Source organism: Sipha flava, unplaced genomic scaffold (assembly GCF_003268045.1).
Source record: "Sipha flava isolate LNK unplaced genomic scaffold, YSA_version1 247_pilon_pilon, whole genome shotgun sequence".
NCBI classification, from domain to species: domain Eukaryota; kingdom Metazoa; phylum Arthropoda; class Insecta; order Hemiptera; family Aphididae; genus Sipha; species Sipha flava.
Window position 1 is genome coordinate 896286 of NW_020272895.1, and position 15342 is coordinate 911627.

The window sequence follows — 15342 nt, forward strand, 5'->3', positions numbered from 1 at the left end:
GCGATAAGCTGTGATACCCGTGCGTGCACGCAGAATAGTGACGCACTGCTTTTCTTTCCTCCGTTTCTCGCCTGTGATACTTCCGAAGCCTTTTGGCGCCGTCCAGTGTCTACACCTTTGTCATTGTCGTCACCGCGTACATACGTCCGCGTTAGGAACTCGATGCACGGCAACAGCGGACGCCATCGTTTATTGAACCGGTCTTGAAAAAACCGCTTCGGTTGCCCTTGAACCCATATCCTCGGCGCGCCACTACGTACAATATAATGTAATACACAAACAAGCGGCTGCCGTTCTCTTTTTCTTCAAGTTTTGTTCCACCTTTCCGTCTCCCACTCATTCTCTCTCTCTCTCTTTCTCTCCCGGCATATCTGCTATACCTATCTTTATCGTCCGTATCTCGTTCTCCGTCGAAGACCGAGGGCTTTATTTCGGGCTGATTCGACTGCGTGAAAAGGTGAATTGGGCACATGGAGGGGGAAGTGAGCGCAACGGCGTCGTTACACAACAGCTGCTGCTACTTCGCGCTTTGTGTACAGCGTTGCAGTGTGGTTTTTTTCGAAGCACAAAGAATATCAGTTTTTTAAACCAGTGAAAGTTTTTTCGCTTCCGCCCCGCGCCGCCACAGTGCACACCAGCGGCGGCGGCCGCTTAAAATAATTACGCTCAGTCGAGGCCCGATGGTCAGCACGAGCCGCAGGGACGTTGACCTCCACCGCCACCGCTTATAATTATACATGAAACGACCATCCCCCTTTTGTTGTAACGGTTCGGTTGCGCAATGCCCTTTGGTGAGGAAGTGCGCGCGGTAGAATGGCAGTGTGTGTGTGTTTGTGTGTGTACGCTGAACATAAAAGGGTGTGCGGGTATGGTGGCGGTAGTAGTAGTAGTGCGGGTAGTCGGCTTACAATACGTATTAAAAAAAATAAAAATATAAAAGCTCCCCTCGTAGTTTTGTATTATATGTGTACATGACGTGATAAATGCGTTCTCGTCGATGTGTACAATGTAAAATGCACTTAAATGCGCATGCTGCTGTTGTATAGTGTGCTCGCCAGTACTCGGCTAACGTATGTTGTTATGTGGTGTGTACTGGCGAATAATACTATATAACTACCACTCGTTGTTTGCACTGCGTGTACTTTTTCTCGTGCCTGTTCACTCGAAAAACGCCGAAAATAGGTTACACTCACGCCCACTAAGAACAAAAATCGCGTTCGTGTTCAACAGTATTATTGACCGTAGCAATTTTTTTTTACGGACTCAACCCAACTGAATGTTTATTTATGGTTTGTGTTTCCGTGGGAAAGAGAAAAACGATAAAAAAACATTGTACTGTTATTATGCTCGTGGGGTTAAGATTAAAAGAAATGATACTGAGCGTAGATTATGTTGCCAATATTATGTGTGATAGAGTCCTATTTAGACAACGGTGTCTGTCTGTTGTCTTGAAATGTTAATTTTAAAAATGTTTCCTTATTGATTTATTATGTATGTTGACGTTATCAATATTAACCTACAGAATTTTGTGCATAGTTTTTTCTCGACGAATGTGTGATTCGATGAGTTTTATCAATGTACATGCAATGCGATCGGCCAGTCCGCCCCAGCAGTTGTTTGACGGTATTATAAATTATTTGCTATCGCTTCATTCTGTGTGTATATGACTTTCGGAACGCACTCGAGAAAAAATGTCGTTAATGTCGCATCCCTTGTGCAGTAAGAATAGGGAGCAAAGAAAAAGGGACATGACAGTGGTGGTACGCACCCTACAAATCCACAAATCCCTACGATGAGAACCCTCCGACCGACGGCGGTGGCGGCATCGAACCCTTCGCGGAGAGACCGTCGTCGTCGTGTTTGCTACGATGGTTCCCAAAATGCGATGTGTGTGTTGCATGTATAGATTTAGGAATCGTAACGATCATTATACAGATACGGTTAGGTTGTACCGTGCGGCAAATGGTCATGACAGGCATGTAAAAAGCCTGTTCCGTGTGCGAGAGAGAGAAAGAAAGAGAGAGAAGAATCCGAACGAAAGACGGCGGTGCTGCAGTAGTAGACATTATCCCCCCGGAGATACAACGTTGCCGTTCCGTGCGCCAACCATCTGTGTGCGGTCGTTCTTTGTTTATTGTATATATCTCCGAACATGAAGTCTACTAAACCCGCTGGTACTCGGAGTACTCGGAGTTTTTACTTCAAACCTGCCGCCGTCGTGGTCGTGATGTGGGCCTTAAAACCTATGTAATATCTCTGCCGCCACCGTATATTGTTTTAGTAGTGGCCGGTCGTATAATATTATATGCCGCGAGGAGAGAAAATAAAGGGCCTTGAAAAAACATTCCGAAAGATCGTAGAAAATCTGATAAAAGGTCGCACTCCATTTTTCAAGCCTTTATCGCACAGCTCGAACACTACGTGTACAGCTGTGACGACTTTTTACATACCATCTGTCTCTTTATGGTTAACAGTCGTAGCTCGTTTTAGGTATGTCTGTGTGTGTGTGTGTGTGTGTGTGTGTGTGTGTGTGTTTTCGTCCACCTACAACCAACGCCACTAGTAGCAACAGCAGCAGCCCCCTTTCACTATGAGTTTTTCCTCTGTAACCTTTTGTGTGTCCGATGCACACGCACACACCTGGGCCTCAGCCGTCGCCGATGGTGCGCGGGGCGGGTGAACGGGCCGGCCGAGTGCGTGGAGAAGGTGTGCACGGGGGACTGTTGCAGGTATCGCCAGGTGGTTTTTATTATTATATTTTTTTTCTCTCGACGATTTAGACTAAACACCCACATACATACTTAGACACGCTGTGTGTCTGTGTGTGTGTAATAATAACAATACAAAAGTTGTGTGAATACATCGCGTCTCATTTTGTCGCACCGTCTACGTGTACCTGTTGTGTTCAAGAATTGTACGTCTGCCCAACAAGGACTAGTGATGTTTCCGAGATTATCGGAGAATCCGACAAGTTCAAACTACGACCTAACCGGATCCGTGTGTAGTATACCTTCCAAGCCGCCTTGGCCTAATTCCATTGGGCTTGTAGTTGAAGTATAGTGTAGTATTGCTGTAGTTTTACTAAATATTTTATTTTCTATTCTTACCCCTCCCCCCTCTCCCCTCGTATGATGTATATATATATTTATTTATTTATTTTATATTTATTTATTTATTTATTTTTACTTCCATCTTTTCGCGTAATTGGAAATTGCTCACGCGGTTTCTGGTGAAAAGTGAAATCATTTGAAGTTTTCGGTCGAATTGTTACACGACAATGCAGAAGCGGAAAGAATTAACGTTGGTTATTTATTTTATTCCCTTACCTACATAGTGTTATCTAATAGGAATTTTTTTTTTTATTTCCTTACGGAATTCAATAAACATATAATCGGTTCCGTTAAAAAATAGAACTTCATCATTTTTCCGCTATCGTTGAATAAAATCTGATGGTACTTTGATCTAAGAAAGAGGTGACGACAAGAAGTAGCAGATACCCTCTTAATAACATCCAAATATATGTGCAAGTGTTTGACATTTACAAACAAGATCAACTAGCTTTCCTGGATATATTCAGTAATTAATATTTTTCTTAGATGAAATTGCCTATTTATATATTTTTTATTTTTAATGACAGTATCGACGAAAAAGCCATTATACGGGTTAAGATATTGTATGAAAATTATTTTGCAAAAATTACCAGATTCAATCAACTATATAATGGAACCGATTTTTTTTAAGGAACGAATTCATTTTTTGGGTTTTATTATTTATTTTATCATTGTATAAGTATCATTGATCGATAAGCACTTAGTTCTTCAGTACACCATAATGTATATTTATTCATCCGTTAGTAATGACTCGAAAAAAAGACCCATTCAGTTTTTAAGTAAATTCAAATTCATACTTAAATTATATAACAGCAAATCCTCAATAGGTATATATTTCCCGTGGTTAACCAAATCTTCAATTTTAAGTCGTATGTACAACTTATGCGTAAACACAAGGACTTATTATATTATTTATGTACATAATATTTTTTTTTCTTTCAAAGTATGCAAAACAGCACAGCTGTGCGGGATATGCAGCTGGTAGTTGCCCGTGTCCTGGGAACATTCACGAACACTCCGTCGTTATTATATGCCCTTCTGATGCAGCGGGGCCCTCCGTCATGATTATAACCTCTGTGATAACTTACACTAAAAATAGCAAAGAAAAAATCATCATTCACTTGCTTATATGAAGATGATTCGTGTCCTTCGTGTCATCAGATGATATTATTAAATTTCCTATGTTGAAAAAAATTAGAAGATTAAGCGAATCTTAACCAACGTTTATGCTGCTAACTAGAGCTACTGCAGTTCTCTTTAATTGACTACCCTTCTCCGTTATATATTTTACAATCAGCTGTTCTCGTGAATATCGGATGATTCACACCTTAAGATAGGGTGGTAGAAAATATTTTCTTTGGCCCCCAGGTACAAACGTCCCTGTTTATAATGGGATCCCTCAAGCGGGACAATTATCCGAACAGTGGTGACCAAATAATTAAGGGTGGCTAGGAACCAATGCCGTATATCCGATACCGTTTTGGAAACCCATTGGTGGGACCGGTTAGAAAAGGAGGTGCGATGACACCATTAGGACGACATTATCATATCCCTTCGACGGTTACGGCCTTTATGCGATAAAGGGTTCCCCGTGCGGGAATACCGGTTGTTAGACGTAGAAATTAAGAGAGAAAAGAACAACAATAAAAGAAGAGGATTTCCATTTGGCTTTGGTTCCCACCGTCTGTGTCAAGGGCGGTTAGTCGTCTGCTGTCTTCTTTCGATACCATCGTACTGCTCCCAGTATAGTTTAGTGCGTTTTCGACTAGGTTAACGTATTTATTTTATATTTTGTTATAATTTAGGTATTTTTTTATTCGTTTTGGTGCTTAGTTTTAGTGATTAAGTTTAACTAAATTAATTTAATTATTTATCATGGATCGTGATTACCATTCTGCAGTGAGAGCCCAAATGTCTGCAATGTTTCCTCCGTAAGTAAACTAATGCGTGTATATTTTACTTAGGTGACGTGTGTGTACTATTTATAAATATCGAAAAAAATAAATAAATATTTACTATCCATTTTTGCAAGTAGATCTTGCGTTTTAATTTCCTTGACATTTTCTTGACGTTTACTTAACAATACGATATATATATGTATATATCCTAATTTTTTTTCCACTTGAATGACAAGTTTCTCTTATTGGAAATGTATGTGTATACAACAGTATTGTGGAGACCTCAAACGGAAACCCTAACAACGTCGCGTAACATGGGAAATGTGTGTATATCTGTGTGTGTGTGTGTCCTAGTTAGGAAATGCGCGTGACAACCGGTGGCGCCTGGGTACAACTAAGTCAAGGGTACATGGTACTCTTAATTTCGTTGTGTATAGTACACTATGCTAGACAACAGTCGAATACAGTATATAGCAACTGAGGTTTTTTTTTTATTTTTTATTCATTATTACTTTTACGCAACCGATTGCGACACCCGTACCCGGGAAAGCCGCGCTCTACGGCGACGAACGGGAAAACGCGGCCGCGTGTATCGACGCGGCGCTGCTCTGCGGCTGCGGTGGCGACGAAGCAATACGCGCGCGCACGAAAAGGAAGTGACCTTAGACGCAAGCGGCCTTGTCCGGTGGCGATTATATGAAGCAGTTCGCGTACAACATTTATCCATCGTAATATGGTTGATGAAACTAGTAACATGTGTGTGTGTCCCTTACTGCACAGCCAAGCTACCCGTGCCGTCGTTGATAATGCCATCTTTAGATTTCGTCGATCAATGCATACGTTTCCCCTCCGTGTGCCTTTCAAAACGTCCACCACAACCCCGATTACAAACTTTTGTCGATCACGTTTCCTAAAATGATTAGGAATTAAGAAAAAAAAAAATGAATCGTGCTCGGGCAGAAATAAGTTTGTCTTGCGCGAGTTTCATGATTACGAGAACAATCGGAAATATACAAAATACGACTAATCCGTGTGGGAAGTCAACAATTTTTTATTATAATCATTTATTTTTTTTTATCTGGTATTTCGTATCGCGCAATGTTTATTTTCGACTCTTCTTAATCTCACAAACTGATGACTACATGAAACCGCATTGATCGATGTGTAAGATGGCTGTTAATCATTTATGTACTTATTAATGTTATATAGGTATTCTCTGCATCGATAACAAGAGAAATGTTTCGCAATTGAATACGTTTCCAATTCGCAACAATACAAATTGTTATAATAATATACATGTGCTTGAGAAAATATTATTCTCGTAGTATTGAAGAGTCAATTTGCCATTAGTCGACATTTACAGTCTTGGTTTCTTCGGCTGATACGGCATGATATACTCTGGGGTTTCCACGAAGTTATCGTTTGTCGTCGGCTCATCGACATCGTGTGTTAGACCACCACTGCATTTATCACATCGGCTTACGCAGAGAAATTCGCAACGCGTGTGAATGATTAACAACAGAAAAATAAATGAAGAAAAAAAAACGCTCGTACAATGTACAGTTTTTATTTATTTATTTATTTATTTTTCGCCTAAATAAACTTTAGCAGATAGTATATTATGTATAGTAGAACTTATTTAACTCAGAGTCGTCGTCTGTACGTAAAATTTTGAGTCCCTAGAATTTCTTATTTTAACTATGTAAAAATATCGTGTTACACGCAAATATTTTTTTTCATAATTCGAAGTTAATAGTTTCATCGAGATCTGCACTTATTCACGAATACTCGTTGATTTTTGTCAAAAATTAACGAGAAACCGATAAAAATATATTCAATATAATTAAAAATTTACTGCGTGTACATTAATAGTTCTAGAACCAACACGTATAATCGTCGAACAAAAATGTCTAAATTTTTCTTCTGAATTATGGTTGTCTAATGATGCATGCATACATACATTATTAAAATAAATATTATTTTTTCCCTCGTTTTTCCCAGATTTGCATTATACCAACGTGTGATGTATGTAATAAAACAATTTTTGTACATTCAGAACGATGCTTTTCGAACAATTTGTTCCACGGTCCCCTGGACTCGATAGTAAACCGAGTGCTGTACCACCGTACTATGTATAATAGTAATAACGTATCCACTACAAAAATATAGCATTTAAATGTTGTGTGTGGTAGGGAAAAGCAGCAACTGGCCGTAGGTTTTGTTGTACGCGCGCGCCTTATACATAGATAAAAATATATTATATTGTAAAATCACTATCTAAACACCGTCGATCGTGTGTGCGGCAGCAGCACCTCTCTAGTCGCTCACACCATCACCAAGGCCAGACTCGATTTCGAAGGCTGGTTCTCGGGTGACGTCACACCTGGTTTCTTTGTTGTCTCGTTTTCCGCTATATATTGTGTGCGCGCGCCGAGACCATAGATATAACATCGTGTGTGTGTGTGTGTGTGTGTGTGTGTGTGTGTGTGTGTGTGTGTGTGTGTGTGTGCGCGCGCTCCGGGGCAGACGAAAAATAGTTACCGAGAGGAATCTCACCCAAATGTGTGTGTGTGCGTATTCTCCGCCCCACGCTGACCCCCGGGCCCATTGTCAGCGTCAGGTACACGCGAGGACCATAGTTGTGTGTGAACCCCAAAAAAAAAAAAGAAAGAAAAAGATCGTTACGGCTGCACAGATTTTCGGAAAACGTGTATTATTACACGCGCGTTTCATTCGTCTCGTCCCGCGTGTCTTATTGTTCGCGGTCACGTTGGCCGAACGGAGAAACATTCGGAAAACGTTTCAACGTCTGCCGTTGTTCCACCTTTGTCGGCCGTTTTGTTGTCGCGCGCTCCGTTCAACCGTCGGCCCGATCGAACACCGAATCGACGATCGCCGTGAAACTACTACTTGGTCGTTTTTTTGATACACGGCCCATCGTTTAAAATACATATTTTAGGTTTCATCTGAAAAAATATCTCATTTTGAGAAACCGCGTACGTTGCTTTGTAACACTATTCCTGCGCTGACGTGTCCCGTGTTAGAACTCCGATAACTATGTACGCGCGTGATAACATAATTCTGTTTCAACAAGATATTCCGTTTAATCGTCGTCCACCACTTCCCACCGTGCATTTACCGACTTGTTTTCTTCTTGTCTCCTATGGTTTTGATAATGTGTACGATATCATAGGTATGGGTAGTGTGTAGTAATGATATGTGTTCACCGCGATGTTTCAGTATAGTCGACGACGTGATATTCGTTCTAACAAACATCTGTTGTATGGCGAATACATACAGTCACCGGTTGGCCTTCGATTCTTCGAAATTTCCTAATAAGATTTCTGCCGCGTTACAAAAATTAAACCGAATAACAATAAAAAGAACCCTTTTACTGTTGTTTCCGATTTTGTCGTTTAAATAGGTTCTTAAACAAATGTTTACTTGTAATTAACGTTGCGTAAACCCCATTAGCCTTGGCACTGACAGTTAAAGTTATCGTATCGATCGTGTCCTTATAATTAAACGACTGTTGTGGTAATCTCTTCCTTGATGACATAACGTCGGGAAAATGTAGTGTATAATGACGCGTTATACAAAAAAATTAAAAAATATTCCGATTTTGAGTACGCGAAATAATGATCGGTGGTTTTTATTGTTGAAATGGCGCCGGCCTTGTACGCTTGAGAACCAGGAAGGCCTTCGGAAATGATGTATATATATAAATTTTAATTTGTGTGTGGGTGTATGAATACCTACTATGATAATATTATAGTAATGTGTTTAAAAAATCATACAAAGCTAAAAAAAAATCTTAGAATGGGACTTGCATCATCCACGTTTTCGTAGTACTGTAATGGAAACACACCTGTCCCTTAACCCCCGAATTAGGTCAACCATCTGCCAGTCCCGTTTTAGCAATTAGAAATAATTCTATGGTTTTTTTTTTTTTTTTTTATCACAAATAAAATACGTATGTCGAACTGCAACACATCGATATGTGTCAACAGGTGTTCGATTTTGATATTTAAAAACTAATATTTTTTATTTTTTCTTGTTTCAGGTCAGTATTTTTGGATGTAGACGAAGAAACGCACTCTAACATTAAAGCATCTTTTAAAGAGTTGTGGAATCTTATAGGGTGAGTGTAAAAATTATTTTTACCGTCACCAGCAATAACGACGGCTATAAATACGGAGATAGCTCCAAGGCCACAGCAGTTATTCGCGAAGGTCTGGTTGACGATATGAACGAACATATTTCGTTGAACACTGTTATCAGCTATTACGATGGTGCGTGCAGCATGTTGATCCTCTTGGTATAACGTGATATGAGTACAATAAAAATGTTGTAAGGACATAATTTTCTAAAGACCGTTACGATTGAAGCATTTCTTTTTTTCTCGTTCTTACGCGTGGATAGTGTCGGTGATGTCAGTATAGAGATCGCGTAGACAAGATAAGTTTCCATATTGATAAAGCTAAAGCGGAGCTTTCGCGTTAGGGTGTCCATCTCCATAGCAACACCCATGCTCCGAGTATATAGTGCGTTGTGCTCTTCGTGCAACTGTGTTTCTCTACCCTTACCCTTCATCGTATTTGGGCGTGGCCGTCCGTGATCGTAAAGTTACTCAGCTGCAGTGTTACTATACTGTTGTGTACGACTTGGGGATTTATAAGCCAACCAAGTTTTCAGTATTTCCTCTCGAACATTGTAGAGACAATGAAACACGCAATTTATATATGTATATATTGTATGTGCACAAACATAGAGAGAGCTAAATAGAGTACTGCTGTAAGTCCAGAGAATTCGGTTGTAGCAGTTACTCTCTCCGGGGACGGCCTATACTGTATTAGCTCTGCGCGTTATGTTTACTTATACCATAGACCATATTAGAGTCGTACCAAAACTTACGAGTTATCGTATAGTTCTTACTAATTGTAACGCTTTTTCTTTTCGACGATGGAGAATACAAAAAAAAAAAATGTTAACGTATGCGTATAATATATTATGATACGCACACGCTATTAAAAATATTATCGGTGTAGTAGTAAACAGTAATTGTAAAACCACGCGCGTCTGTACGCAGAGTTGTAGTTCACCGACGCATGTCGATACAACGATCACGATTTAACGTACAAGTATAACGTACACCTGTTATACTATGTTTAATATTATTTCTACGAGTTTTTTTTTTTAATACTAGATAGACGCCTCTTGAAAACAGTATGCCGCTGTCGTCATACACTATTATAATTTATAATACATAATATCTTATCGTAAACGATAATCCACTCGTTACGACCACCTATTGGTTCCCAAAGATGTATATACATATATGCGCCCAAAAAGTTATTGAAGTTAACCATATATGGGTCTGTAGATAAGTGCGCAAAATAAAGGTTTTTTTTTTTTTATATGAGCATAACATTAACATAATTTTTAAAACCACCAAGTGCCTTATTTTAAAATCCTTGGCGTTCTGCTGTTAAAAAATGCTATTAAAAAATGTTCCGAAGATCCATTCACACGCTCAACACAACTAAACTACCTACTCTTTGTTGACTTTCTCCTATTTGTCTTTTCTAGTGTACACTCGGCGCGCGCGCGATGTGTCGTCATAATATTAGTATTACATACATATAAAATCAGCAGCACGGCGGTGACGGTGGCCGCGTCCCACGTCCTCGGCTTCGCACTAGACCTCCTCTCACCGTGTAACAAAACTCCGCTTAACTTTCACTCTGTTGAAAAAAAATAGAGTTATGTTTCATGGTCGAGCGTTTTTCAGAGCGGAACTTATTATTCGATTGTGTAATTTTTGTGAAAATTCCTTTCCCTACCCTTAAACCGCGTTCGATCGAAATATATGGAATGAAAATGGCGCTTAAAGAATCCAATAAAATAATTATACGCGTTAACGTGGTCAACGATAGTGAGACATTATATTATAGCATAGTAGGCGTGTACGTTTTGTAGTAATGTTATATTATGTTGTGAAGTTAATACTCGTTTCGCATTATTTGTATATACGAACGCGCCCGTATTTCTTCATAACTCGCACATGATTTCCGTGGAACGAGGAAGTCATGCGACAAACGTGTATAGATATATTAAAGAATAATATAATGCAAATAGTAGTATGTAGTCGGTGTACCCAGGGCTGGATTTAGGATATCTATACCTCTAGGCACAACTATTATGTAGGCCCTGTCAGAGGGCTGTTAGGAAATATGATGGGCATTTACACAAATACATAAATAAGCTCTACCCCTCCAATTTTTTTATGCTTTTACTATAATAAAAATCGTAGAATGTGTTCAAAATGAACCTTCAGTCCTCTCCCCCCCCAAATCTTAAACATTTGCGTCTATGAGATTGATTGTATGCCTAATATATGCTCCTCGAAAAGAAACGTTTAATCCACCTTTAAAACATTTTTAAATCATTTTCTTCCCAAAATCGAGTTTGGTGCAACTTTCTAACTTATAGTTTTTTTTGTCTGAAAAAAATAACATTTAAAATATATCATTAAAGTATAGATTCAATTGCCACATAGTATTTAAGGTATTCAATACTATTTATTAATATCGCAACGGTAGTAATTAAATTAACAATATAATATATAATATAACTTAATAAATAATAAAAACTAGGTATAAATGTTTAAACTTTGATGGGTTTACGTCTTAACTTTGTATTGGTGAAATTACTTATATCTTCATATTTTATTTGTCTACTATTAATGCTATTAATTACTATCAATGCTAAGTAAAGGTAACATGTTAAGCCTTTCTTCTGTCATGAATATTCGGAACCGGTTTTTGATCAACTTTAAATGAAAAAAAAATGTTACTGAATTATTAAACACCTTTTTTTTTTTTTAGCCCTATTGTGGTGCGGGCCCATTGGTTCCAGCCTACGCTTAAATTCGGCCCTGAGTGTACCAGTAATTATATGGTATTATAACAGATGTCTTTATTACAAACGTTTCTAACCAACACGCGGTATTGATGAAAATGGTTGGCGGATCACTCGCCACACATCGCAGGTCGTTCGGAAATTGCGTTTGCATTAATTTGCCACGGAGAATTCGATTCAATTATTTGTTTGAATACCATTATGTATTATGATCATGACAAACCGTTAATTTGTTTTTCGTCGGAACGCGCGCGCCCGACCGACCATGTTCGTCTACGTCCGGTGACCACAGTCCGTCCGACCACATATAGACCTACTCGTACGAAACGGTGCGTATCCTCGTAACAACATTATAACGATTTCTGTCGCGTACGTATTCCGCCATATGTCCATACGCCCGGATGTGTGTGTGCGTGGAATACGCGCTTGGCTGTATATATTATTATAAAATACAAACTGGCGACCACGAACGGAGCGGCCGGGTGCGTTTGTGTGAAACACGTGTGCACACTTCTCCGGTTTCTGAGTTCTCGCAAGTGTACGGTTTCTCCTGTGAACATAAACACTATTTTACTGTAACCATTTCATCATCGAATGCACTACACGTATTAAATATTGTGTCGACGACAATCTCTGTCGGCGTCGTCCCTAACCAGCACCAGAACACCGCTCCACTACACTCCCCATTCACACGATTATTTTCGTCGGAAATCTCATTATTTATTTTGACTGGTTCTGTGGCGATTTCTCGGCATATGCGCGTCGTCTGTGCGTTCGTTTTCTGCGTAAAATAGTTTTCTCAGTTCTCGTCTCCATCGTCGTCGCGTATTTCACTCAATTTAGGACACGCTCCTCCCGGAGAAAGTAAAAGTATATTATTGTTATCATAACGCCAACCTGAGCATCCCGTCGTCTGTCGGCAATGAACCAGTTACGGGTGTAATATAACGGGAGAAAGCGGCTCGAATATAATACGTTACGTGAACGCTCGTAACTATACATAATATAATATACAAAACGAGCGTACGCGCGCCGCGTTGTTGGTGCATAAACGGCGGCGGCGGTTATGGTGTATAGGTGCGCGGAACGGGGAAGGGGCTTCGCTGCCGCCCCGTTCACTTTTTTGCAATGACACGATTTTGGTCATAATGGATTTTCCACTGCCATCGTCCGGGCGTGTAAGAAGAAAAAAAAACGCTCTGTCCGTAACAAATGATTTTTTTTTTTTTCATTGGAAAACCCGCAAATAGCTTGTCACGCTTTTCATATTTTACTTTTCCCTCGAATACCCGCTGGATAATTTTAATTCTGTCATAACCGATTCCGCTTTTCCGGAAAACAATACTTTTCTGTCGGTTGAAAAATAGTAGCAGATCCTAGTTTACACAATTATACACATATACTCACTTTTATGTTTATCATTTGAAACTTGATACCAACAACTTTTTTCGCGCTTTTAAAATTTATTTTCTCAACCGTAAGTAGTATGATATGTATATTTTGGCATTATATCAATTGCGCCGAAAATCGTTGGTAAAGAAAGAAAAATGATGGGATGGAAAAAAAGGTATATATCTATTGCGAATTAATACATTTTGCGATCACCTCATTGATATATATTGATGAAAATGCAACTTTTCCCCCGTATCTTTGGTCATCGTGTAACATATCAAGTGAAAGAACAACAAATGCCTATGAGGCATTACACTCAGCGTTTGGGAAATATTTTTATTCACACCATTCAAATATTTTTGTTTTTCATGAAGTTGTAAAATAATGTAACGCAATCATAATACGTGTTCTCTAAGTTATCACAAATAGACATAACTAATTTTAATATTAGACCTAAGAACTTTTCAAAATTTGTAGGATTAGTGTAAATACCAAGTATGTAGAATGATTAGTTTGATTTTAATTTTAATTTTTGTTTTTAGTCATTATGATTTTTACTTGTACTGTATAGTACAAGTAGTTATACAGGCGCAACTGACGAATACCGTATATTTGCACGTGTTATATAGGCGAGTGGAAACGCCTGTAGCGACAAAGTGCGTATATTGGAGTTACACATTGAACGTAGTTTCGTAAATAATTATTTCAAATTGATTTAATGAGATTATAAATAAATAATTCATCACTTATTTGTTTTGAACCTTCGTTAAATTAAGACGAAAAAACCTGATGGCAGACGATCAACATACACGCACCACTCGGTATGTTGGCGTCCATGAAAAAACGGTTCTCTCATTAAAACGCGTCCCTTGCAGTATCTCACACACATATAAATGGTTGGCGGAGACTCCTTTAGCATATGGCCATGTGTAATATGTATGCCGACGGACGGAATAAAAAATAAATAAAATAAAGTTGCTTGTTCCCCGATGAGTCACGGCGCCCGCGAAAAAAAAGAGGCTCTGTACGCGCGCCACGCGAATCAATACTCAGAGCCCTTTTGTGTTTCAGGGCCTAGATCATTACACGTGCGCCGACGACCGACGCGCCCGCTGTAGGGGCAGCAATTGGCAGCGCTCGTTTATATATATATACTTGTGAAAGCGCCGCAGTACGCACCCCTTAACGAAACAACCCCCACGTCCTTAACATTCGCGCTCGCGCTCAAACCCCGCTGCTGCTGTTCAACGACCCCGCTTCGACATGCGCGCGCGTTGGTCGTCGCGGTCTGAGTCTCTAGGATGCCGAAGTTAATTATTCGCTGGCTACAAAAGAAAACCGACCCGCGTGGGTTCGAAACTCTATTTTCCTCTCTCTTGTAACCATCTTTTCTTTCGTATTTCAAGACAATCGTGCACTAGCAATTATCTCGTGCCCACGAATTTTTTCAGAATTACAACACTGCGCGTTTCTCAGCCTTAAAATCAATTTTTTTCCAACGACCCCGACTTGGTCTGGCGTTCAAATCCTTCGAAAACTAGATAAGTAAAGTTGTGTTTACCTATAATTATAAAAATATATAAATTAGTTTGAACTATCGGATCAATCCTGTAATTTATCCTGAAATTTATTCCGTTTGTTATAAGTATTTCTTAACTATGTCGAGCTTAATCGATAACCTATTACTTAAACGATACAACTGAGCCCCCTTTTCCCATTCTTTACTTTATGATCTAATTCCTAGTCTATAATATTTACGTGGTTCTCATGGCCTGTCTCGTCCACGTGATCTCTCCCTGCGCTATTCACGCATTGTTGTATGTGCCTATAATATATTATCTGTTCATTATGACGGCCGTCACTTTCACGGTTTTCACAACTATTCGCACGCACCGTATAGCTGAACGATTACAATGAAAATCGACAGCGCCGTAAAGTAATACCAATTTTGAATTTAAAAAGTACATAAGACAGGTGTGTGTGTGTGTGTGTGTGTGTGTGTGTGTGTGTGTGTGTGTGTG

At 39.3% G+C, this 15342-nt stretch overlaps 1 protein-coding gene across 4 annotated transcripts in view; it reads left to right on the plus strand.

The window, feature by feature from the left end:
* Nucleotides 1-15342, plus strand: part of LOC112684257 (protein gustavus) — a 47468-nt gene that overhangs the window by 25885 nt on the left and 6241 nt on the right. For 2 of the 4 annotated variants that reach the window (XM_025555679.1, XM_025555676.1), the window contains exon 2: nucleotides 9072-9149. The exons of 1 other annotated variant lie outside the window; for it this stretch is intronic. Coding sequence is in view for 2 of the 3 variants with exons in the window: in XM_025555676.1 (XP_025411461.1) it covers nucleotides 9072-9149 (78 nt within the window). In the remaining variant the exon portion in view is untranslated. Of the gene's footprint in view, nucleotides 1-4949; nucleotides 5042-9071; nucleotides 9150-15342 lie in introns of those variants that run through there. One more of the 4 variants, XM_025555678.1, reaches the window with a different exon arrangement.